Source organism: Urtica dioica, chromosome 2 (genome assembly GCF_054948205.1).
Source record: "Urtica dioica subsp. dioica isolate 48M chromosome 2, U.dioica_male_clone48M_v1_H2, whole genome shotgun sequence".
Lineage (NCBI taxonomy): Eukaryota > Viridiplantae > Streptophyta > Magnoliopsida > Rosales > Urticaceae > Urtica > Urtica dioica.
The window spans coordinates 36,669,596-36,693,805 of NC_142757.1; the positions used below are offsets into that span (position 1 = coordinate 36,669,596).

General features: G+C 42.6%; 3 protein-coding genes across 3 annotated transcripts; 2 read left to right on the plus strand and 1 right to left on the minus strand.

Annotated features, from left to right (window-relative positions):
- The first annotated feature begins 1,009 nt into the window (after positions 1-1,009).
- On the plus strand, positions 1,010-1,435 carry LOC149404567 (uncharacterized). Its single transcript, XM_089607588.1, has one exon. The coding sequence runs from the start codon at positions 1,010-1,012 to the stop codon at positions 1,433-1,435; it is 426 nt and encodes a 141-aa protein (XP_089463714.1).
- A 3,182-nt stretch (positions 1,436-4,617) lies between these two features.
- On the minus strand, positions 4,618-5,403 carry LOC149404568 (uncharacterized). The gene is made up of 2 exons (XM_089607589.1): positions 5,016-5,403; positions 4,618-4,943 (listed from the first exon to the last, which is right to left on the minus strand). The coding sequence occupies exons 1-2, from the start codon at positions 5,401-5,403 to the stop codon at positions 4,618-4,620; spliced, it is 714 nt and encodes a 237-aa protein (XP_089463715.1).
- Positions 5,404-13,370: 7,967 nt separating this feature from the next.
- On the plus strand, positions 13,371-23,049 carry LOC149404569 (putative disease resistance protein At4g19050). Its single transcript, XM_089604205.1, has 3 exons — positions 13,371-13,533; positions 14,142-14,882; positions 19,467-23,049. The coding sequence occupies exons 1-3, from the start codon at positions 13,455-13,457 to the stop codon at positions 22,916-22,918; spliced, it is 4,272 nt and encodes a 1,423-aa protein (XP_089460331.1). The 5' UTR covers positions 13,371-13,454; the 3' UTR covers positions 22,919-23,049.
- The last annotated feature ends 1,161 nt before the right edge of the window (positions 23,050-24,210 follow it).

Sequence of the window (24,210 nt, forward strand, 5' to 3'; positions counted from 1 at the left end):
AGAAAGGCTTCCAAGAGACGAAGGCCTACTTCGAGTCTTCACCATTCCTCTCCAAACTGAAAGAAGGCGAGATGCTCTACATTTACCTCACCGTCTCAAAAAGAGCAGTAAGGGCTGCTCTGATCCGCAAAAAAGATAAGGCCCAGTGGCCGATCTACTACGTGAGCAAGGCCTTACTTGACGTTGAAACGCGATGTACTGAGATTGATAAACTTTCTCTAGCTCTCGTAATGGCAGCCAAAAAGCTACTCCGTATTTCAAGGCTCACCCTATCGCGGTTCGAGCTGAGCACCCGATCGGTAAAGCTCTTTAAAAGGGAACATCGACTCGCATGGAAATCTAGTCCCAAGAATTGAGTGAGTATGGGATTGAGTTCCACACATGGATGGTTATAGAGGATCAGGCCTTAGCCGAATTATGGCAGAATTCTCCTACACTCTTGATATGGGAAGAGCGGAATACGACTCGACGAACAACTTGTTGGTTCGAAAGAGAAAGGTCGACCCAACGAGGAGAAGTTAGACAGAGCATCTAGTGCCAGGGGGACTGGCACCGGCATCATATTAACTAATCTCGATGGGGAGAAGTTACGGTACGCCCTGCACTACAGATTCCAAGCCTCTAACAATAATGCCGAATATGAAGCCTTCGTCATAGGGGTAGAGCTAACACAAAAGCTCGGTGCAAAAACCAGCTACTACACTGCGACTCGAAGTTGATCGTAAACCAAGTTAAAGGCGATTATACCGCCAAGGAGCCCAACATGATAGCCTATATGGCGAAAAAAAACTCAAAACTTGATGCCTTCTCTTGGTTCGAGATCCTTCAGATCCTGAGAGAACAAAACTTTAAGGTTGACGCTCTTGCTCGCCTAGGATCTGGCATCGACGAAGATGGATTGGGGCCTGTCCTGATCGAATATCTACCATAAGCGTCTGTCTCATGAGACAAGGTCAGAACAATAGAGCATAGGTCTCAGCCAACATGGATGAGCCCGATTACCAAATTTATGCGAAGAGGGGGACTCCCCAAAGATCGCAAGGAAGCCGATAAATCGAGAGCATTAGCATCCAAGTATACGCTTCGAAATGGCATACTCTACAAGCACGGTTACTCAACGTTGTTGCTCCGATCCCTCGATGGTGTACTCTACAAGCACGGTTACTCAACGCCGCTGCTCCGATGCCTCGATATCGCCGAGTTGACCAAGGTCCTCTGCGAAATCCATGAAGGCATCTGCGAGAACCACTCTACTGGAGTCTCCCTAGCGCTCAAATCGCTCAAGCAAGACTATTTTTGGCCTACTATGAAGAAAGATGCCTGCGAATGGGCGAAGCACTGCGACAAGTGCCAACGCTTCTCCGACATCCCAAGAAAGTCACCAACTCCGCTAAGCAACATCATCATTCTGGCCCTTTGCCAAATGGGGAGTTGACATCATTGGCAAGCTCCCGAGAGTGCAAAGATAGTACAAAATGTCATCATCACCATCGACTACTACACCAAGTGGGTGGAAGCTGAGACACTTGCCATGATCACCGAGGCAAATACCATGAACTTCATCTGGAAGAACATCATCTGCTGACACGGCAGCCCTGCCTCAATTGTGACCAGAAATGGCACACAATTCCACAACGCGCGAATAAGAGATATCTACGATCGATTAAAGATCAGCACGACGTTCTCCTTGCCACATCATTCACAGGCCAACAGCCAAGTCGAAGAAGTCAATAAGACGATAAAGGGCAACCTAAAAAAGAAGCTTGAAGACAAGAAAAGGGCCTGGGCTGAAGAGCTACCATTAATGCTATAGACTTACCGGACGACCGCTCGGAATGCCACCGGGGAAACCCCATTCTCCCTCGAATACGGATCAAAGTAGTTGTGCCGATCAAAACTGAGATCCCCACATTCCAAGCTAAGACTTTCAACGATGAAAACAATGACGAGGCCATGCGCCTAGAGTTGGACCTAATAGACGAAAAAAGGTCAGGGGCACTTACCCGCCTCGCTGCGTAAAAGCGCAAAGTCAAAAAGTACTACAACTCCAAGATCAAGAGACAAACCTTCGCCATCAGAAGCATTCTACTCAGGTGAGTGTTTCAAAACATCCAAGTAAAGGCACCGGCGTCCTCGACCCAAACAAGAAAAGACCCTACATAGTCCACCAAGTCAAACATGACGGGACCTACTACATCGAGTACACGGACGGGACCCCACTCTCTTGCCCTTGGAACGTGGAACACTTGAGGCAGTACTACCAATAGCCAGTGCTTCCCCTCATTTTATTACTTTATTTTTCCAAATTCAATAAGGCCTACGAGCTAATGTTTTAGGGTTTCAAATTCTTTGCAACATTAATAAAAGTTCAATGTTTTTTTTTTAAATCCACTTTATCAAAGTTTTTAAGTCATCAAGACAACGCTTGTAAACTCAAAAACTTGTGGGGCTAGTGGCATAGGCAACGAACAAGGAGATCCTCGAGAAATCACGCTCCAACAAAACAAAAACTTAAGTCTCAACCCGAACACAAACGGGAATAAGAACTTAGGTCACCATACACGGTGTAGCCTAAGAGCCTCCACGGTACACTGTAAAACATCCAAGAGATGCAAGCAAAGACGCCAAAAGGCGTACTCAAAGCCGTCATAAGGCGCACTGTAAGACATCCAAGAGATGCAAGCAAAGCCACCATAAGGGATTTGCTACGAGCTGAGAGTCACAAAAAGCTTGTACTTGCTTAGCTCCGACAGCTGTAACCAATCTTAGTCCGACTATTAGTGCTTCGTACTCGGCCTCGTTGTTGGATGCAACGAAGTCCAGTCTGAATGATTTCTCGATGATCCTCTGTGGGGGGATGTTAGTTGTATTCTTACTCCTGCCCCTTGTTTTGACGATGCGCCGTCCACTTTTAGTGTCCTGGTGCCCTCGTCTTCGGTCACGGCTAGATCTTCTCTTGGGAGTTCGACGAGGAAATCCGCTAAAACCTAAGATTTAGAGCACGTCCTAATTCGATACTTGATGTCATATTTGCTCAGTTCTACGGCCCATTTGGTCAATCTCCCTGACTGATTAGGGTTGTGTAAGAAACTTCTCAGCGGTTGGGTCGTCATTACTATTCTGGAGTGGGATTGGAAGTACGGCCGGAGCTTTCGTGCGGCGAAGACAATAGCTAAGGCCAATTTTTCCATAATAGGATATCGAGTTTCTGCATCGACTAACGACTTACTCACGTAAAATATGGGTCGTTGGTCCCCTTGCTCTTCTCGAACGAGTACTCCACTAACCGCCGCTTGGGAAACAGCGACGTATAGGTAGAGTGGCTCTCCTTCAACGGGCTTTGCAACGATCGGGGGTGTTGATAGATATTCTTTTAGTTCTTTAAACGTTTTTTTTCACATTTTTCGTCCCATTCGAACTTTTTATTCCCTTGGAGGATTCGGTAGAACGGGAGGCATTTGAACGTGGACCGCGAGATGAAGCGATTGAGTGTGGCGATTCGGCTTGTCAACCTCTGCACCTCGCGTCTGTTACGAGGTGATGGCATCTCTCGTAGGGCATTCAACTGGTCCGGGTTCGCTTCAATTCCTCGCTGGACTAAGTACCCGAGGAATTTCCCGGAGGACACTCCGAATGAACATTTGGTAGGGTTCAGTTTCATTTGATACTTATTCAGTACCTCAAAACATTCCTCCAAGTGTCGTACATGGTCATTTTCTCTTAGGGACTTGACGACCATATCATCGATATACACCTCCATCGTTTTTCCTATTTTTTCTTTGAACATTTCGTCGACTAACCTTTGGTAGGTTGCGCCAGCGTTCTTTAGTCCAAATGGCATGACCTTGTAGCAATATGTGCCTCGGTCGGTTATGAATGCCGTTTTTTTCTTGATTGTCCGGATGCATTAGGATTTGGTTATACCCTGAGAATGCGTCCATGAACGAGAGTACCTTATGTCCCGCGGTTGCCTCGACCAGTTGGTCCATATGCGGCAAGGGGAAGCTGTCTTTGGGGCATGCTTTGTTCAGGTCCGTGAAATCGATGCATACCCTCCATTTTCCGTTTTTTTTTCTTTACGACGACGGTGTTTGCTAACCAATCCGGATATTTGACTTCGCAGATTGAATTGGCTTTGAGGAGTCTTTCGACTTCATCGTTGAAGCCTGTTAGTTGGATCTGTTCCCTTTCAATCTCAGATTCATCGATTCGCAACGTTAAGCTGGTGAGACGTAACATCGATACTAATCCCTGGCATATCTTCTTTCGTCCAGACGAAGGTAGATTTGTTTCATTTCAAGAAACGAATCAGCTCTCGCCGTATACTTCCCTTGAGCTCGGCTCCGATTCCTACGCACTTGGAGGGATCGAGGCCGTCGAGCTGTATTTGTACTGTCATCTCAGTACTTGGGGAATCCGATTCTTCTAGTTTAGAGCTTTCGTTTTTAGTTGGCTCTACATTCATTAATTGCTATTGTTTCTCATTAGCCTCATTAATATTCTGCTTGTGGCTAGTGAGATAGAAACTACGGGAGGTTGCCTGGTTTCCTCTGATATCTCCTATCCCTCTGAGCATGGGAAATCGAATACATTGATGGAAGGTTGATGGAACGGCCCTCATCCGGTGTATCCATGCTCGTCCAAGGATGATGTTATAGAGGAGAGACACTCCAGAACCTGGAATTCGACTATTTTGTTTATCCCGTTTGTTTTCACAGGCAGCTTAATGGTTCCTAATGATGGAGTAATCGACCCGTTGAAGCCTGTTAGTTGGGTCTGTTCCCTTTCAATCTCAAATTCATCGATTCCCATTCTCTTGAGGGTGTATTTAAAAATGAGATCTACGGAGCTTCCTCCATCGATCAGGATTCGAGCAACCTTGCAGTTGGACACGTCGATCGTTATCACGAGCGAATCGTCATACGGGTCTGTTTCCCCGGAGGCTTCTTTTTCAGAGAATGAGATTTAAACATCCCGTTCTGCTCCAATCTTGGTGGTCTTATTCATCAGCTGACGTTGATGAGCTTTGAACGAGTTGACTGAGCTGTTGCAAAATTTTGAACCGCCCATTATGAAGTCGACTCGATGTTTTGTCATGGTCGTCGGGGATTCTGGTTCCCCTTCGTCGGTGGGCCTAGACCTCTTGGGTGAGGGGTTTCCTCTCCCTCGGCTATTGTTGAAGGCCTTCTTTTTGGGCGGGGGACCCAAATCGATGTTCTTTAGTTCCCCATTCGCATATTTTTCTACCAAGACTTTGCGCATAGTTTCGCAATTTATCGTGGCGTGGCCGTTGGTCTGATGGAAATCGCAGAATGCGTTTGGGTCCTTGGTCCATTTTTTTTCTTGGGGACCTCCCTCCTTGCCTTCATCTCCTATGTTGAAGGCAAAAACCCGGAGGGGCATGCTGCTTTCTGACCTGTGGCCCGGCCTCCTGGGGGTTGGGCCTTCGGGGGTTGCCCCCGACGCTTAAGGGCCGCACCCACGTGTTTTCGTGTGGCTTCTTTTCAGCCGTACGCTATTTTGCTAAGGAGGCAAATTCATCCTCGGCCTTTGCGTAGTTAGCGGCCTTGTGGATTGCGTCTTCCAATGTAAGGGGGCAGTTTATAGTCATCTCTAGTTTGAATCTCGATTCGTGCCACAGACCATTCCTTAGAGAGGTTATGGCAGATTCGGGATCAACGTTAGAGATTTTTTTAGAGAACGTCTTTGTAACGAACCATGTAGTCCCTCAAGGACACGTTCTCCTTCTGCTGGACCCCCCACAAGTCTGCTATCGTGAGTTCGTCCTCTACGAACATCGAGTAATGTTTTAGGAATGCTGCCGATAGTTTGACAAAACTATCGATAGAGTTAGGCTCGAGTCTGGAGAACCACTCTAGAGCAGCTCCAAACAAGCTTTCAGCGAACAGTTGGCAATATCCCGCCTCTTGTTCTCTCTTTATCAGCATTGCCCGTCCTATTGCAATTCTGAAGGACATGATGTAAGCTTTCAGGTTCGAGGTCCCATTGTACCTAGGAAGGCGGACCTTCCCGGTACCTCCAATGAACACATCGGTAATGTTTTTAGCAAAATGAGTCCTTCCCGTTTTTGCAACGAGTCGGTCTATTTCGGGAGCCGAGCTGGTCGCACTGTGAAATTTGGAGCGGACTGGTTTCAATTCGGCCATTACCGATTCCTTGAACCTTTCGAACTCAGTCATGCTAGGTTCGCTCTCTTGAGAGGGGCGAAGTCCTGTGCGCACTGGGGTGACTGTAGTGACTTCGGTCTGATTATACTGTGTATGGTTCTGCCCGCCAAAACATTGGGGGTGAACGTTCAAGAGGTCGTAACGGGGCGAGGTCCGAAATTTGCTGGGAATGATCCCGCGGGTGCTTCTGCTTGCGGGGGCGGGGGCAGTCCAGTTGGATCGATCGTAGCTTCAGTGGCGGCCTCTTCTGCAGTCCCTCTGAGTTGTGAGCTCGGGCCCGGGGATTGATCTATCCCTTGGGAGACCTGAATCCCGGCGAAGTCCAGGCGGACTCTAGGGGGAAGAACTCAGCTCGTCTGCGCGGCTGACGCCGCGTTCCGAGCAGATTCTGAGGCGGTCATTTCGCCGGATCCCGCCTGCTGATCTAAAGTATTCCGAGGGTCAAGAGGGAATCCAATCGGGCATTGAGACTCCGGTTGGTTTCTTCCTGACTGTCTATTTTTTTGTTCAGCATATCCAGCATTGCCCTGATCCCCGGAGGGATTTCCTCTCCCGATTCATAGTGAGTTGGGGTGGAAGACATGGTATTTTTTCTCCGGTGAACTTGCTTCTTTCGAGGTTGGTCTTTCCGAAATTTCCCACAGACGGCGCCAAATTTTTTATGTCGATTTCAACAATCACAAATTATAATATGATATATATATATATATATATATATATTTGATTTATTTAAATATGGGTCTCAGAAGACGTCGTATAAGAAACAAAAAGAGATACGAAAATTAATGAATGAAAACAAATATAAGAACCTGATATTTTCATTAATAATCAGATGTATTACAATGAGGGGCGAAGTGCAGAACTCAAACGGGCGAACTCGGAGAACAAGAAATAGAAGAAAGAATATCGAGAATAAATGTATATGCTCGTGTGTGTGAAAATCGACATATCGGCTTCTATTTATAGCGGGAGAGAATTCGTTTAAGAGGACACGTGTTGATGATAGGTGCGTTTATTACGCGTAAAACTCCTATTTCCTGTACTAAAAACTAACGAGTCCTCAAGTGTTTTTGATAGCTTTTGTGTGTTTATGAGTGATTTTCAGGTTTAAGAGGTCAATTTGGTCTTGAGGAGGTTATTAGCGTATCATATGACGATTCCGAACAATTTCAAGGAGATTCATACACATTTGGACAACTTGGAGCGAAGCAAGGAACACGACGTCATCTTCTTCAGGATTCTGGAATTTTTAAATGATGATTTGGATGATCCACTTCCAGAACTGGATAGAGCTCTCTCTTAGCTTTCCAACGCATGTTTATTTGCAAAAATCGGACGTTGGAGCTAGGAGTTACGACCGTTTAAAAAACGGTGTGCAACGGGTAGGAAGCGCGCGCCGCGCGGACGAAAATTTCGCCGTTTTCGCCTCCAGAGTCGTACGCGCGGACCACGCGAAGCCGGAAAAATGGACTGCGCGCCGCGCATGGAAAAGGGCGCGCGGCGCGGTCCCAAAAACAGCATTTTCCAATGTTGCGTTTCTGAGCGGATTTTGGCCATTGGATCAAAATGAAAGGTCCATATGGCTCCGAAAATAACCTCATTCAACCTTAAAAACACAAATACTTTCAGAAGAAGTCATGCATGGAAGGGATTTTGTAGAATCTATCAAGAACATCTTTTCATTTTCTTAGTTTTTCATTATTTTTCCTAAATGTTCCAGACTTGTTCATACTTTGTGGCTCCAATTTGAAGAGAATGAGAGAGCTGCAGAGTTCTACCATTCGTACAATCCTAATAAAAGTTTTCTATTCTCTAAACTCTTATTTTTTCAATTCAAGTTCTCCATATGTTTATGATGTTTCTTGATGTGTTGTTCTTGTGTTCATCTTTAAGTATTTTTATTGTCATGGTTGTTAATATGAATTAGTCTCATGTAGGGCTATGGTGTAGCGGGTTCATTACGATGTAGGATTCGTGGTATTAGAATTGTTAGGTTGTTGTTTTTCTCATCAGTTTTACTTAATCCACAACTATGCTTAATGCTTGTATGAATGTCGTGAACTCATGCTTGTTTTATGTTCAACTCTAATGCTTGAGAAATATTAGGTTGTTGTGTTTTTGTGTGGATTACTAGAATTCATTCCTAGGCTAGAGATAGGTAGGTTGTTTTAGACTCGTGAGATTACTCTTGTTTTTTTAATGCTAGCCGTGCTTGTTAGGAGTTGAGATCGAGATATGATATTCCGGTATCGGTTTAGGTTGTTAGATGCTTGAGAGAGATCTATCAATTCTATTAAAGTGAGTATGAGTAGTGAAAAGTGTGAATCTCAATAGCTTGTTTCTTTTCTTAATTCAGCGAATCCAAGTTGTTTTGTGAACCCGTGAACCATAGTCCTTCCCTTTATCCAATAGAACTTTTGTGCATCTAGTTGTTTCATTTTGTGACGTGTTAGTGAATTTTTGTGACAAACCTTCTATCATTACTTTTGGGTTCTCATTCAAACTTGTGAATCTTGAATCTTCAATTTAGCTAGTCCTCGTGGGATCGACTCGTTCTTACGATTTATTACTATTGCGACAACATGCACTTACGTGTGCGAGAAAATTCGCAACAAGTTTTTGACGCCTTTTCCGGGGACTAGTTTTAAATTGGGATTCATTTCATAAGTTTTTATTTGAACTTTCTTTTTTATTTTTGTCTAACGTGTGTTCGTTCTCTTATTTCATGGGCCATTCCAAAAATCAACGATGAATTACAATTGGCCAACGTACCAAACGCCGGAGAATGAGAACCACTACACGAAGGTGTGGGATGATCAATCGTGCAATGCGTGGGGAGGGCCGCAATATCATCAACAATACTACGCCCCACCGTCACAACAACATGAGCTCCAACACCAATACTCGGAGTACCACTACATGGAGGAGTGGGATAGTCAACACAATTACTCATATGACTACCCTCACTACTCTCCTCCTCCTCAAGATGACAACTCCAGAGCGTTGTTGCAAGCCGGGATTGATTGGATGTCTGTGCTCTCAAATAGGCAAGAGGCTTTCATTGCCTGCCAAGAGGCCTTCTTTGCTCAACAAGAGGAATCCATATCAAGCTTCATGGAGAATAAAGGCCTCATGGTTGCCTTCGAGGAAGACGAGGAGGACGAGACGGACGCTCTAGGTGAAGACGAAGAGAGCGAGGCGGATCCTTCACTGACAAACCCACCGCCCACTTCACCACCGCCAATCCTATCTCCCACAAACGAGAAATGCCCACAACGTCTCCTTGACGTTGTGACTTCATCACCGACACTTGAGAAGCATGGTCTCCCGGTCCTTCATGCCACAAGCTTCAAGCTCCCTCAAGGAGACCTTCTTTGGAATCTGCAGATTCCTCGGTGCTTGTCAATTTCGGTGGCAAGAAAACACGGAGAAACTACCACAATTTAGGGCCAACCCATGTGCCTCATTGCGCCAAGCATGAAAAAATCCGTTGTGATCTCCATCGACCCCATTCGTCCACCTCCCCCACCTCCTTGGAGACGAAGGAAGACACCATCGCGGAGGAAAAAGAGGAGCCCATCACCGCCTCCATGGAGAAAGAAAAGGCGCGATCCGATACCTCCACAGCCGTCGAGTTATCCACACTCGGAGAACCATCATGCTATCTCGCTTATTCCTACATGGGTCAATCAATGGACGAGGCCTCCCGAGCGAAATTGGAAGATGAGGAAAAAGAAGATCATCCGCATTAAGTAAAAATGTCGCGAGTAGGGGCGATCACCACCCCCGCAAGGTAAGTCTTTTCTCCCCGTTTTTCAAGTCTACATTGAGGACAATGTAGCATCCTAAGTTTGGGGGGAATTTTTTCTTGACTTGCGGGAACTTTTGTATATTATTAGGTTGTTTGTTTTTAGTTTTGTTTTGTGTGTTTAGGTAGAACTAAGTGCTTGTTTGCTTTGATTGATTCATAGTGTTTGCCAAGGATGTTGATAATCTTAAGCCTTAGATTTTGGAGTCTAACCTATGAACTACCTTGTATGAAAGAAGTTGTTGAGCTCTGTTGTTGCCATACTAGACCTAAATAATGCATGTCTCGAAGCTTAAGAAGGCTTGAGGAGTAGTCTAGCCGATCGTTTGAAAGAGAACACCGAACACACTAGAACCCTCTCCGATCTCTAATCGAAGCGAAATTGAGTGCACATTGATCTAAAAAGGATGATTTAGGCATTAGGAATAGCCCGTCAAGCCAAAAAGCCAACCCATAATTGTTTATCTTTTAGAACCCACTCAAAAAAGGCCCAACTTAAGCGGTTTTATTATTTTTTAGAAAATTGATTTTTGACCCCTACAGTCAGGAGCCGACTTAAAGCTATAAAACTTGGCAAAGTCCTCCATAGTCGGAGGCAAATTATAAAACTTGGCCCACAATGTAGTCATCCCAACAAAAAAATTTGGGAATAAGCTGGGTCGGGCCGCATCCCAGGTCAGAGACAAATTGGGAGATAATCGGATGCATCGGTAAACCTCCGATTGTGCTCATAATAGCTTTGTTAAACGCGAGCTTCCAAGGAGGAGGATTGCATTCCCCTCTCATGCTCTTCAGAGCTGACACAGTAATTCCTTCAGGGAAATTGAACTCCTTGTATAGGCCTTCGATGTACTTATCTGTGACCCAAGAAGTCCAATGCGAGGCCGAGAACAGGCCCTCTTTACGTTAAAAAACTTCGTCCTCAGAATCATCAGTAGTGATATTAATGCTAAACGTATGCCCGCTGGTCCTAGGCTGCTCGGACCCAGGAACTAATTCCAAATCACCTTTGACCTCCATAGTCGGAGGATCGGCAAGTCCCGATTCCAAGCCCAAATGGGCCTCGATTTTCTCTACGGTCGTAGAAGCGCTAGACTCCGTGGACATTTCTTCCCTTGCTTTATCAATAAAGAAATGAAAGATAAAAAAATCATATCCTTAAGCTTCTTATTCATGAGCTCAGGGTGGATGGGAGGTCGATGATATACTTTGGACAAAGCGATAGTGAACACTGGACGGTCCCAGCTTATCTCGAGCACAAGATACCAGTCGGTGTCCCAAAAAAAGAGAACGTCAAGCCCAGAGGGGATAATGACATCCTCAAGTTCCGATGCTATATCCTTCTTATCACTCGAGGGCCAATTCACATATCCGGTCTCGAAATACCCCCATTCCGTAACAGACCAGTTAAAAAATGCAAACCTTAAGAACAAGAGCACTGAAATGGTTCCAAGAATCATCGCGACTAGAGATCTTTTTCTCAAAATTTACAAAGAAGAAGAAACATGCATCATAAAAAAATCATAAAAGAAAGATAAAGGGGACTTGCCCAGAAAGATTGAGAGCGAAGACGCCTGAAAATCAAAGGTTTCACCGAAAAAGTCACATGGAAAGTTAGAGAAAAAAGAAAAGAAATTCTAAAATTGGAAAATAAAACGCTAAAAAACTCTATAGAAACTTTATATTCTCAAAACGGAGGACCAAGATGAAGCGTATCAAAGAAGCTTCTTAAATCCAACGGCTGAGGTGAAAGGTCGCAACGTTTCAAATAAAATGAACTCAAAACGACGCTGCATAAATAACCTCAGCCTAAAAGGCTCTGAGAATATTCCTTCTCGGCCAGTACCAAGGAGACTAAATAGTAAAAGTGTACAAGGTATAATTGAACTGAAGATCATATGATATTAGTTCCTTACCATTTTTACTAAAACACTAAGAAACTGGAAGGGTGTTGTTAGTCATATGATTTGCACAGTCCGAGAAAGTACTCGGACGATCCGAGAATAGAAGATATATAGCGCTGAGTTCGATTCAAATAGGCCTGAGAACTCTTGAAGGTTAAAGAACCACCCGTTCATAAGTCATGAACGAACCCTATCAAGCAGAACTTCGAAGAGAAGTGAAGATGGTAGGTCAAAGACTAGTCAAAACAAAGCAAACACATGTAAAATCAAAGAAAAACACTCACCTCGATAGTTTAGACTGAACGCACGGGAATGACCGCCTACTACTCACGTAGAAGGGGCAGCAACTTAATAACCATCAAATACGTGGGATTGATCACCCCACATCCTGAAACCTAATACGTCTTCAGAGTCAACATGTCCTTGGACTCAAAACATCTATAAATAGAGGAGAAGAACATCGAACGATGGACAATGAATATTTTCACGCACAAAGTATAAGCCTAAAGCTTGACCTATGGTTCAACGCACTCTCATTTACTTATTCTCTTTTATTAGATTAGTCTATACTTAGAGAAAATCTTGTCTAATTTCTTTGAGTTCTCGAGACTCCGTTTTTTGTAACAAGTTGCATTTCGTGAGATAATTGTTGTACTAATTTTACTTGTCAAAAGTTACTATTAAATTTTTTTTTTATATAGTAAAGTGTAGAGAATGCTTAATGTGTGCAAAATTGTAAACTTATGAATAGTATTAATGGAATATATTTGAAAGAATATGGGAAAGATCTAACAGAATTATCACGATTAACTATCAATTTAGAGCAAAAATGCAAAAGGGAAATAATTAAAATATATCGCCTATCCGACTTCCAAATTTACAACTCGCAAAAAACAAGACAAATCACTTCTTTACGGAGATAAATCAAATGAAATAACAGAAAAAAAAAAAAAAAAAAAAAAAAAAAAAAAAACGTAACAAATGATCAAAATTTCAGATCCCAAATGTCAATGGATTACGATTTGGTTTATATCTGTTAACAACATTTTATAAATGTATAATAATTATTGTCTTATACGTGAAGGATAAGACTAGAATGCTGAATTCAAATTATTTTCCACATCATCAAAATTGAATATTATAATTAAAAATCTTGAAATGGTAATTAAATTACAATTTCAACGTGCTTTAGTAATCTGTCTCATTTTTCTTAATTAAGAACATACCTCAAATTAAACAGCATATGCATCATATTATATAAAAGAGTGTTAAGCATGAGTTTAACTACATTTTTTATATTTAAAGAGTCGGTACAATTTCAATATGGGGTAGTAATTTAATTATTTAAAACCATGTGATGAAATGCTTTATAAAATGAACAGCAGAAAATAGAAATAGAAAACTTGTTGATGACTTTTTGGGGGAACTAAATCTATATATAAGCATATATATATGGGTGGACATAAGAAAAATGCAGTAAACGATAATACAACTATAAATTTCTGTCTTCTGAAACTTATTTTATTAGCTAAAGTTTAAGCACTCATCAGATCGATGGAAAGAGAGAATCAAAGTCCCACGAAGGATTCTGAAAAGCTAGACGAGCATCAAAATCCAGCACCAGTAACTTCAGGTTTGTGTAATATGTATATATACGTATAAATATACCACACATAGCCTAACAGCATACAATGATTAGAGTTTAACTTGAAGGGATGATTTCTATTGTTTATTAGATTAAATTTAATGCTTCTCTTGAAGTAATAAAACTTTGAAAATACATAAAATTTGCCTAATAATAATAATACTAATAATAAGTTTGTATCTTACTTATGGCTATCACTTTCTTGTAAATACACTTTCCTGCGTATTTGCAATTCAAATGGTCCTTTAAAATTAAAAATTCCCAGAAAATTAATTATGAGTTAATAGCTATAAAATAAATACGATTATGCACATTAAGTATATCATTTCCTGAATTAATTTATAGAAACAGTACTTCCACGTTCCTTTATGCATATACACATTTTTTTAAAAATAAATCCTTAAATTCTCGCCATCTTCATAATCATAATCATGTCTTGAAAAAGCCCCCTTCATCAGACTTGTTATGAAATCAATGGAAAAAGCAAACCGGCCATAAGAAAAAACACAAAGCATAATTATAAGGAGCATTATTATTTGATGATACAAGACCATATATATCTAACTAGTAATTTTTTTTTTTTTTTGTCGTTCTAGACGTCACTGATGAGGTCTCAGACCCAGACAATAAAAAAAAGATAATGGATGAACTCCACAGCCTGAAAACAGTCTTTGTTTATGGCCCTCCCGGAGCAGGAAAAACACATATGGCCAGACAAGTCTCAACAGAAATCCTCACACACACACTCAGAGAAGACGATGACCACGAACCCCTATTCGCGGCCACTCTATGGCTCTCTCTCAACAAAAAATACCTCAACCTCCCCGACAAAAAGCCGACGCCTCTCCTCGAAGACCTCGCCAGACAGCTCTCCGTCCTTCCCTCACCCGGTGACAGCGACTTCAAGTACATTATGAAATTGGAGACGGAGATCTCGGAGAAGATCAACAAAATTTTTCGTGAGAAGCAAAAGGAGACGAAGAGCGGGAAGGAAAGAGCGGTGCTTCTGGTTCTGGACGGGGCGCCGGAGGAGATGAATGACGTGAGAGAGGACGTGATCAAGTGGATCGAGCCCCTGAGGAAGGAAGAGAAGCTCGGGGTTTTGGTGACGAGGAGGAGAGGGGCTGATCCGGTCGGGTTTCCGGTGAAGGGTTTGGGGGGGCGGTTGTGGTTAGAGTTGCTGGATAAGGTTGCGACGCAGGAGAGTCTTTGTCCGGCGAAGACGAAGATTGCGAAGGACAACTTTCAGACGCTGTTCTTTGGTGGACGGAGCGGGGTTTCTTTGCCGGCCGCGGCGGCTGTTTTGGTAGTCGGAGCACTCAAACACAATTTCAAGGGTACGACCTCATTTTTTATTTTATTGTATTTTTAGTGTTTGATCATATAAATCAGGAGGGAAAATTGAGATGATTCAGCACCAGGGGAAAAAAAAATTAATAGAATGATACATACATAAATAAAGCATAATAGACTTAATATTATTTAGGGCCGGCTAAACAACTAGCCAAAACAACACCGCTACTTTAAAATTATAGTCAAACTATTAACATATTTAGGAAAATAGCCAATTTATCATGAGAACATTCCAATATTACAATACTACCATTAGGTTAATATTATTAACTATCATAGTAAATAATATCGTCCATAACAAAAAAATTAGTAAATCTAATTAACAATAACAAAAACTACAGTAAATCTTATTTGCCGTAACAAGAACGACAGTAAATCTTATTTACCGTAACAAGAACGACAGTAAATCTTATTTACCGTAACAAGAACAAAAGTAAATCTTATTTACCGTAACAGGGAAAGTATCAGAGATGAGAATTAGTTAATCTAACTGTAAATACGATTTACTAATTATTTCCGTGAACAATCAAAGACAATAAATATAACAGTAAAAGTATCAGAGATGAGGATTAGTTAATCTAACAGTAAATACGATTTACTAATTATTTCCGTGAACAATCGAGGACAGTAAATCCGACAATAAATCATATTAACCATTGACAGTTAATAGTATTAAGTGTTTCAAATTCTTTGACTTTCATTTGCAAGTTAATAGTATTTGTTTCGTTGTAAATATTATTTACATTGACAGTTAATAATATTAAGTCAATGTAAATAATATTAACTATTAATATTTCGTTGTTCGTCAGCTTAATTGATTGCCACCTATGAAAAATTCATATCATGTATTATATTTTGTATATTTAAATCGGCCATCACCCAAATTCAACAACCAAAAAAAAAAAAAATCCAATCAGTACCTAATAATAGAATACTTTTAATCAGTCTCCCACATAAAAATGAAAAAAAATAATATCATTCTGTTTAGAACACACGAAAATTCAAACCACAAAAATATATACATATCATTGACATTGAGAAACAACACATTCGAGAACAAACGGTTCGATTGCTTGACTCACTTAATCGCGGCCATGAAAAAAGACGACGAAGCTAGCTCTGAGACCTCGCTCTTGAACGCCGCCGAGGAACGAGTGAATCGCCGAAGCGACGGCGAGGCCAAGCAGAGGAGCGCGACGACCAGAACCAGAGGCTCGTAGCTAGAGAGGAACGAGTTCTCCGAGTGGATCTTAATTTGTAGATCCGGCGGGCGCAACGACGGTGATGACGCAGTCAGAGACCTCCGTGCCGGCGGCGGTGTCGACGTGGATCTTTGATGCGGTGACGATCCGGAGGGCGTTGATGACGGAGCCGGATTTTCCGATCACGCCGCCGATGCGCGACGAGTAGCAGAGCAGGCGGAACGAGACGTGGCCCGCCGGGACGGGGATGGGAAGATCGCCAGCTCTATGGTTCGTCGGAGCGCTTCGGTTGGGACTTAGGGTTAGGGTTTGTTGGCTCAATCGTCTGGATCTCTGTTTAGGATGACGACATTCAATCTCTGGTGTGGTTTGGGTTTGCGATAGATGAGGAAATAAGGGTAATTTTGGAATCTATAATAAAATTGGCTATTCTCTTAAATAAGTTGATAGTTAGGCTAATATTTTAATGTTCCCTTTCATAAGTGCCCTTTCATAAGAGGCTAGTTATTAGAAATCTCTATTATTTATTGATCGAAATACCAAAAAATAAATAAACAAATGAGAAAATATCATTAAAAACACACAATTTTGTATAAGGGACAATAAGACCTTTGACTTAACACTATATCATAGAAAACCTTCGCTTTTTATTTAATGACACAAAAAACCCTCAAAAAATATTTTGTTTCAAAACCCTTATTTTCACTTTTTTTTTTCTTAGATATAAAATATTTTACCCCAGGTATGATTGATATCTACAAACAAATATTTTTAAAATAGTCAAAATTTATAGTATATTTACCAACTTCTAATCTAGGTTTGTCTAATTTAAAGGTCTAATTTTGCCATATATTTTATCCATAAATATTAAGGATGTTTGTGAAATTTATGATGTTTATTATTTATTTATTTATTTTAAATAATAATCAACAAGATTTTGAGCTAGAGGTTGTTAAATATAAATATGATGTTAATGTTGGCAATTTAAAAAGTATTTGGGTATAGAAATCATCAATAGTAAGGATTAAATATTTATTTTGACATAAAAAGGGAATATAATGGCTTTTAAATTATTTAAAAAAAAAACTCAGGATATTTTCGTGTCATCAAATATAAATTGAAGATTTTTATGATATAGTCTAAAATATAAGTTATTATTGCGTCACTTAACGAGGATTTTTAATGATATTTTCCCAAAATTTATCTGTTTAGTTTTTCTTTTATGAAATTATCAATAACATTTTACAATGATAAAGGCTAAAACAAGCTGCTTTATGAAATTTATATTTCAGTTTGGCTAAAAAGTTATAGGATCACTCTATCATTAATAATGATGTAACTTCTCTTTGAAAAAAAAAAAAATAAGGACAATTAGGCAGGCCAAGTAACTCGATAGTCTATTCTCATTTTAAAACATAATTCAAACTTTATTTTAATAAAATAATAAGAAGAATTTGTTGAAACTAACTGATCTCCAAACTTTTTTTTTTTAAGATAGTCAAAGTTTTATTTTATTTGGAAAATAGTTCATCAAACCGAAATAAATTAAACTAATAAAAATAATTAATTATTGTTTTAGTTAATTGAATTTACTTCTACCAGGGTCAAATAAATTGAATTAAAATAAACAGTTAATTTAATTTATTTCGGTCTACTAAAATATTTTTTTAATTAAATAAAACTTTGACCGTTATTTTAAAAGAAGGCTAGACTATTGATCTAATTTCGCAAAAAATAATTCACCAGTCTGCATTAAATTAAATTAATTTAATTTACTGCAGACTGGTGGACTATTGTTTAATATTTAAAAGGTAGTTTCGTTGTTTTTTTTTTTTTAATAACACGGATTTTCCATTAAAATTGGGTAAAAAACCCATCAACACAGAAGAATAACACCTTAGTACATGGATTACCAAGACCTAAGTCGAGGTGAATCTAACACTAACTTCCGGTAAAAGTACGATATGTGCAAACTTCCGACAACGGGAAGAATTACAAGCACCAATAGAGCACACAAGAGGCTCGTTAAAAAACCCAAAGAATGGCGATGGAAAAATCCAACCAAACTTGGTCCGATAACCACGAATAGGGTGGCTCTTCAACCTGCATAGATAAAAACTTAACAGGAAATCCACTACGGGAAAGGGAACTACGGCTAATCCGAGTCCAACACAAAACAAAGCATAACAATAAAAGGATAGGTCCATTCCAACACCAGAAAAACAAACTAAAAAACTAAAACCAAAACAAACTAAAAAAAGGCAGACACCCGCACCCAAGATCTGCAGCGAGCACGGCCGCGTCGCGAACGTCGACGAACCACAACTGTCACTCGGCATCAAGCTTCGATGGCTCGAACCCGTGGCACGGAGCACCTCCAGCGATTCCATCCGAGAGGGACCATAAGGATCGGGGTCGACGGGACCACGTCGGAGCTTCGGATCTACACACGAGAGGGAGGGACTCGCTGTGCACCTCCGAAACACACTAGTCCACACCGTCGGGGCTGAACCGGTGCCGGGGACGTCACGGGGGTCGGAGGGGGGAGGGTCCGGGACGAGGCCTCTCTTGGGCATTTCGTCGAACACCTTGTAGGCGACGCTGAGATCGCCGTTCAAACCCAGGCCTCGCATCTCTATGTTGTGGGACTCCGTGTCCGGGTCGACGCCGTGCTTGTGCGCCGTTCTGAAGAGGTCTAGGCCGGCGCGAACGTGGCTCCGGCGAGAGAAGAGGATCTTGAGGACGGAGATCAGGTGCTGGGTCGAGGGCTGGGCTCCCCCCAGGACCGACGCCGTGGCTGAGAGCACGCCGGCGAGCAGCATCCTGGGGGGCGGCGGCGGCTGCTACAAGGAGAAGAAGAGGTTTAGAGAGAAACCCTAGTTTCTAGAGAGTGAAAGTTATTTCTTATTCTCTAGTTTCGTTGTTAGTGGGGATTGAACTCACAACTTCTACTTTAGAGATGATGTGAAATTACCAATTAAATTATATTAATTACCATTATGAACTATTTTTTTAATAAAATAAAATTTGTACTAGAATTTTATAGCCAATGAAATGGTTAGGTGCAATAAATTTCTGAAAAATATATGATGTGGTTAAAACTTATCACGCACTCGTGTCAATTGTTCAGGTTAATTTTGATGGCTAATTCTTTTACAAGTAGAAAGCATAACGTTTATAGTTTCCATTTATTTACAATAATAGCAACTTTCTTGTTTAAAAAAAAAAACATAATAATCACTTTCACACAAAAGAGACAGACAGTTCATATTTAATTGCTAAGCAAATTCTTATAGTTTTTTTTTTTTTTTTAACGGATGAAAAAGGAACGTGCTTCACTAATTTTTTTGTTATAAATTATTTTAGAAGGTGAAAACGACTTGGAAGAAACTATAAAAAAGACGCTGGACCCCGCACTTGAAGAGGCGGCCAGGCGGCCCGAGGCGGAGCTGGCGGCGGCGGCGGTGGCGAGGTTCGCTTTCGAATCCCTGCCGTGCGATGACGTGGCGGTGATCGAGTGTTGCTGGCACTGCAAGAAGTTCTTCGGCTGCGACGAGAACCGCGCCGTCCACTACAACGAGCTCATCGCCAACTGGATTCTGGAGGGCTACTTCGACGACGCGCTCATGAAGCACTCCGTGGAGAGGGCCTACGCGGCAGGCTATCGGGCCTTCGAGGCCCTCTTGGCCCGCGGGTTTCTCAAGGCCCACCACGGCGAGGACTTTGTGGCCATGGAAAGCATCGCTCTCGCCGTCCCCGACGAGAGGATCCGCGGCTTCGACGAGCGGTCCAGCCTCGGCCTGCCAGCTGTCTTCGCCGGATACCCCGATGAGTGGAAGGGTCTCGGCACCATCGCGGCCGCCGAAGGGGTTATGAGATCCACGGAGACGAAGACGATGACGAAGACGAAGACGAAGACGGGGACGGAGACAGAGACGAAGACGAAGACGAAGACGGAGACGGAGACAAAGACAAAGACGGAGACGGAGACCGAGACGAAGACGAAGACGGAGACGGAGACGGAGACGAAGAGGGAGACGGAGACGGAGATGGAGATGAAGACGGTGTTCATTGACGGAGAACGCCTCGGCCGTGAAGTGCTCGATACGTTCTTCAGGCGGGAGGTTAAGGAGTCGCTCGAGACGCTCGTCGTGACGAATCCGAGGCTGAAGAATCTCGACTTCCTCGCCGGAGCGGATAAGCTCCGGATCTTGGTCCTTCGCGGCTGCGGTGACGTGCTTGAGAACATCAACACCGTGGCTGAGCTCAGCTCGTTGACCGTTCTAGAAGTCTCCGGAGCGACGCACCTGCGTAGATTCCCAGACGGTTTTTTCGAGAAGACGACTCGGATCCGGAGCCTGAACCTCGCCGGGTCTCGGGTCGAGTGGCTTCCTTCCCTGTCGTTCGAGAAGCTGACCTTGCTCCGGTGGCTCGTGCTGAGGGACTGCTCAAAGCTCGCCGAGTTGCCGAGCCTGAGAGACTTCGTTGATCTTGAGTTTCTTGACGTCTCTGGGGTTAGCTCGTTGGAGAAGTTCAAGAACAAGAATTTCGGAGAGCTCAAGAAGCTCAGGGCATTGGACTTTTCCCGAGCCCATAGCGCCCCTCTGCCTTTCGTCCACAGCCTTGAGAGCCTCACTAGACTGACGCTAGAGGGGTGTGTTGAGCTGACGAGGCTTCCGAAAATGACCGGCTTGTCCGGTCTCCGAATTCTCGAAGTCACCGGGGCAGCGAAGCTCAAAGAGTTCTACGGACCTTGCTTGGAGAAGAAGCAAGCTCTCGAGATCCTCGATCTCTCTGGATCAGCGCTCCCTCGCCTTCCTTCCAGCTTCAATCACCTTCCCAAGCTTGAGCGACTCAACCTATCAAACATGGCTTCACTCGAAGACTTCAAGGACATCAGCTTCTCCGAATTCAAGTCTCTCAAGAGCCTCGACATTTCCAACACAAACGTGAAGACGATTCCCGACCTCTCGAAGCTCGAAAACCTCTGCAAGATCTCGCTCAGAGATTGTCGAAAACTTGAATCCCTTCCAGCAATGGAAGGGCTATCGAGCTTGGAAGAAATCGACCTCTCTAGAGCGGTCGAGCTCAAGGAGATTCCAGAGCAGGCCGCAAATCTCCAGGCTCTCCGGCGGCTCTTTCTCCAAGATTGCAAGAAGCTCGAGAAGATCGCAGCCCTGACCGGCGGAGCCCTCGAAGTCCTGAACCTCTCGGGCTGCGAGACTCTCGAGGCAACGGAGATCGAGAATCAGCCCTTTGGGAGCATGGCTGGCCTCAGCGATCTCGATCTCTCCGGGACTAAGGTCCAGAGCCTGACCTTTCTCAGATGTCCGGACAGCCTCCGCAAGCTCTCACTACGGAACTGCCTCAAGCTCCAAGAGATTCCGGAGCCGGAGTCGCTCTCGCGGCTCGAAGAGCTAAACTTGTCCGGCGCAAAGTCCATTCAAAACGGGGAAGCAATGAAGTTTGGGAATGCGACTCGGCTACAAATTCTCAACTTGTCAGAGACCTCGATGCATGTCATGCCGGCCGATTTCGCAAAGTGCACTGAGCTCAGAGAGCTCTCACTGAGAGGATGTGTGTTTTCGGAGGCCAAGATCGAGATGCAGAGTCTCACAAACATGAAGGATTTGGATCTCTCGGAGATCTCTGTCGGCTCGGAAAGGAAAAGCCTGAAGTTGGACGATATCAGCGGGATCGAAAAGCTTTCGAGGCTAAGAACTCTTCGCCTATGGGGTTGCGAAGCAACAAGCTTTCCGTATTGGGTCTCGGGCTTAACCGGTCTCGAAAGCCTTCAATTGCCGGATTTGGAGAGAGTCAAAACCTTAGATTGGGGACGGATAAAGCGCCTCCCAAAGGATCTCAACTGGGAAGAATGCAAAATCCTCGCAATCGCAATCGACGGCGATAATAATTATCCGTCAATCTCACTAACTGACGCGAAAATCTTGGAGGCTCTGAAGAATAACCCGAAGAAATGGGACGAGAGCTTCCAAAGGTTCTGCATCTACATCTGTCCAATCGCCGGCTCCGAAGAAGACGACGACGTATACCGAATGAGAGATGAAAAGTTTTTCGAAGATCTATACATGGAGACAATCCGGTGCCCCGAGAGCCTCCGGAGAAGGTTTATGGAGATCCGAGGGTTCAAAAACTTCCCCGACGGGCTCGGACAGGACGCCCTCGGCCGGGTCGATTGCCTCTCTCTCGTCGAGGACAGTTTTGTCAAAAGCATGTCCGACCTCAGAGCCGAAAGCTTCGAGGCCATCACCGGACTCTGGCTGGATCGGTGTGGGAAAATCGAGACCGTCTTCTCGCCGGAGAAAGCCGTGAAGCTCGGGTCGGGATTCAGGATCTTGTGGGCATCCAATCTGGCTTCTCTGACGAGCCTCGGGTTTCATCACGTTCAGGGAGAGAGCTTCAAGAGCCTCGCGCAGCTTTACCTCGACTGTTGCCCTGTGATCGAGTACGTTTTCGAGCGTTCGAGTAGTGTGCCGGAGAATCTCGAGATACTCGAGGTTACGTTCTGCGGGAAGCTCAGGGGCTTGGTCAAGTGTGAGTCTTCGTCGTCGTCTTTGCCCGATTTGCCGAGGCTTCAAGAGCTGTGTCTGATGGAACTGCCTGAGCTGAGCTCGTTCGGGGTCAGCTTTCGGGGTCTGCAAAAGGCAAAAATCGACGGCTGTCCGAAGCTGGAGAAGCAGAGCTTTGTCGATAGCATCGGACGAGAAGTGGAAATCATGTGTATTGAGGAGAGCTGGGAAGGGATAGTCTCCGAGAATCCTACTCCTTTTACTCCTTCTCTCAAATCTGACAAGTGATCAGTCGTGTGATATATATATATATATATATATATATATATATATATATATATATTATATTTTTGTCTTTATTTTGCATTTACAGCTTGTTTGGTTTGAAATATTTCAGTTGATTTACGATGATTGTGTGAGGAGTGAGTGAGTGTCTTTCGGCTGTTGTGTAATAATGACTTGCTATACTGGTGGAAGCGCTACTATATGTGTGACAGATTTGCAGGTTGACGATATCTTGTTTAATAAATACTACATGTGATTTGTGAAATTGATGGAATTCTTCAAATATGCCATTTCATTTTAAAATAATATTTTATTGTCATCCTTACAGAATTAAATTAGATTTGTTTGCCATCAGAATTTTATTTTCGTATGTTTCCCCTAAAAAATTATCATCTCTATATTCCAAAACTTTAAAAACTAAGCCATCAGAACGTTACGTTCCATGTGTTAGTTTTGTGATAAAAGTTTGACGAAATTTCAACAGTTTTGTTTTTTGTTTTGTTTTTTTTTTTAATAATTTGCACGGAATATTCTATTATAAAGGTTAAACGCTTATAGATTCAAAAGAATGACATCTTAGTACTATATACATGACTAACTTATTTAAAAGTTTATCTAGCACTAACACGGCGCTTGTTTTGTGCATCCTTCAGATAAAAGGAATGATATAGAATAAATTAAAATTCAAGCACACAAAAATCTCTATAATAATAGTCGCAAAAATCCGATTATCATGAATGTAACTATCAACATGTATACACAAAAACCTTACAAAGATAGTGAAAAGCGGAAAATTCATCTCCAATCAAAACCAAAACAAGTTTTACAAAACAATAGCGTAAAATACTGAAAACCAAAATGAACTTGAAAAAACAAATCCAGAAATAAAAATGAATTTCGTCACGAGTATAGCAATGCTATTATGGAGTTTGACTCCACAACCACGACTCTCATTACACTACTGCCGGTGGTGAAGCTTGCCGCACTATTAATAACAAAATCATGGTCATCACACCGCCGCCGACAACCAAGATCATACCGTTAAAATAATGTATTTCTACTATTTATACTACCTAGTCAAGCAATTTTACTATTTAAAGTCCAAAAACACTAATAAAATGTAAACACTAATACAATCAAAAGAACGAAATCTTAGTAATATACACGTAACTGACTTATTTAAAAGTTTATCTCCGCTAACACCGCGGTCGTTTTGTGTATCATTCCGGTAAAGGGAATGATATTGAATAAATTAAAATTCAAGCACACAAAAAAATCTCTACAATAATACTCAC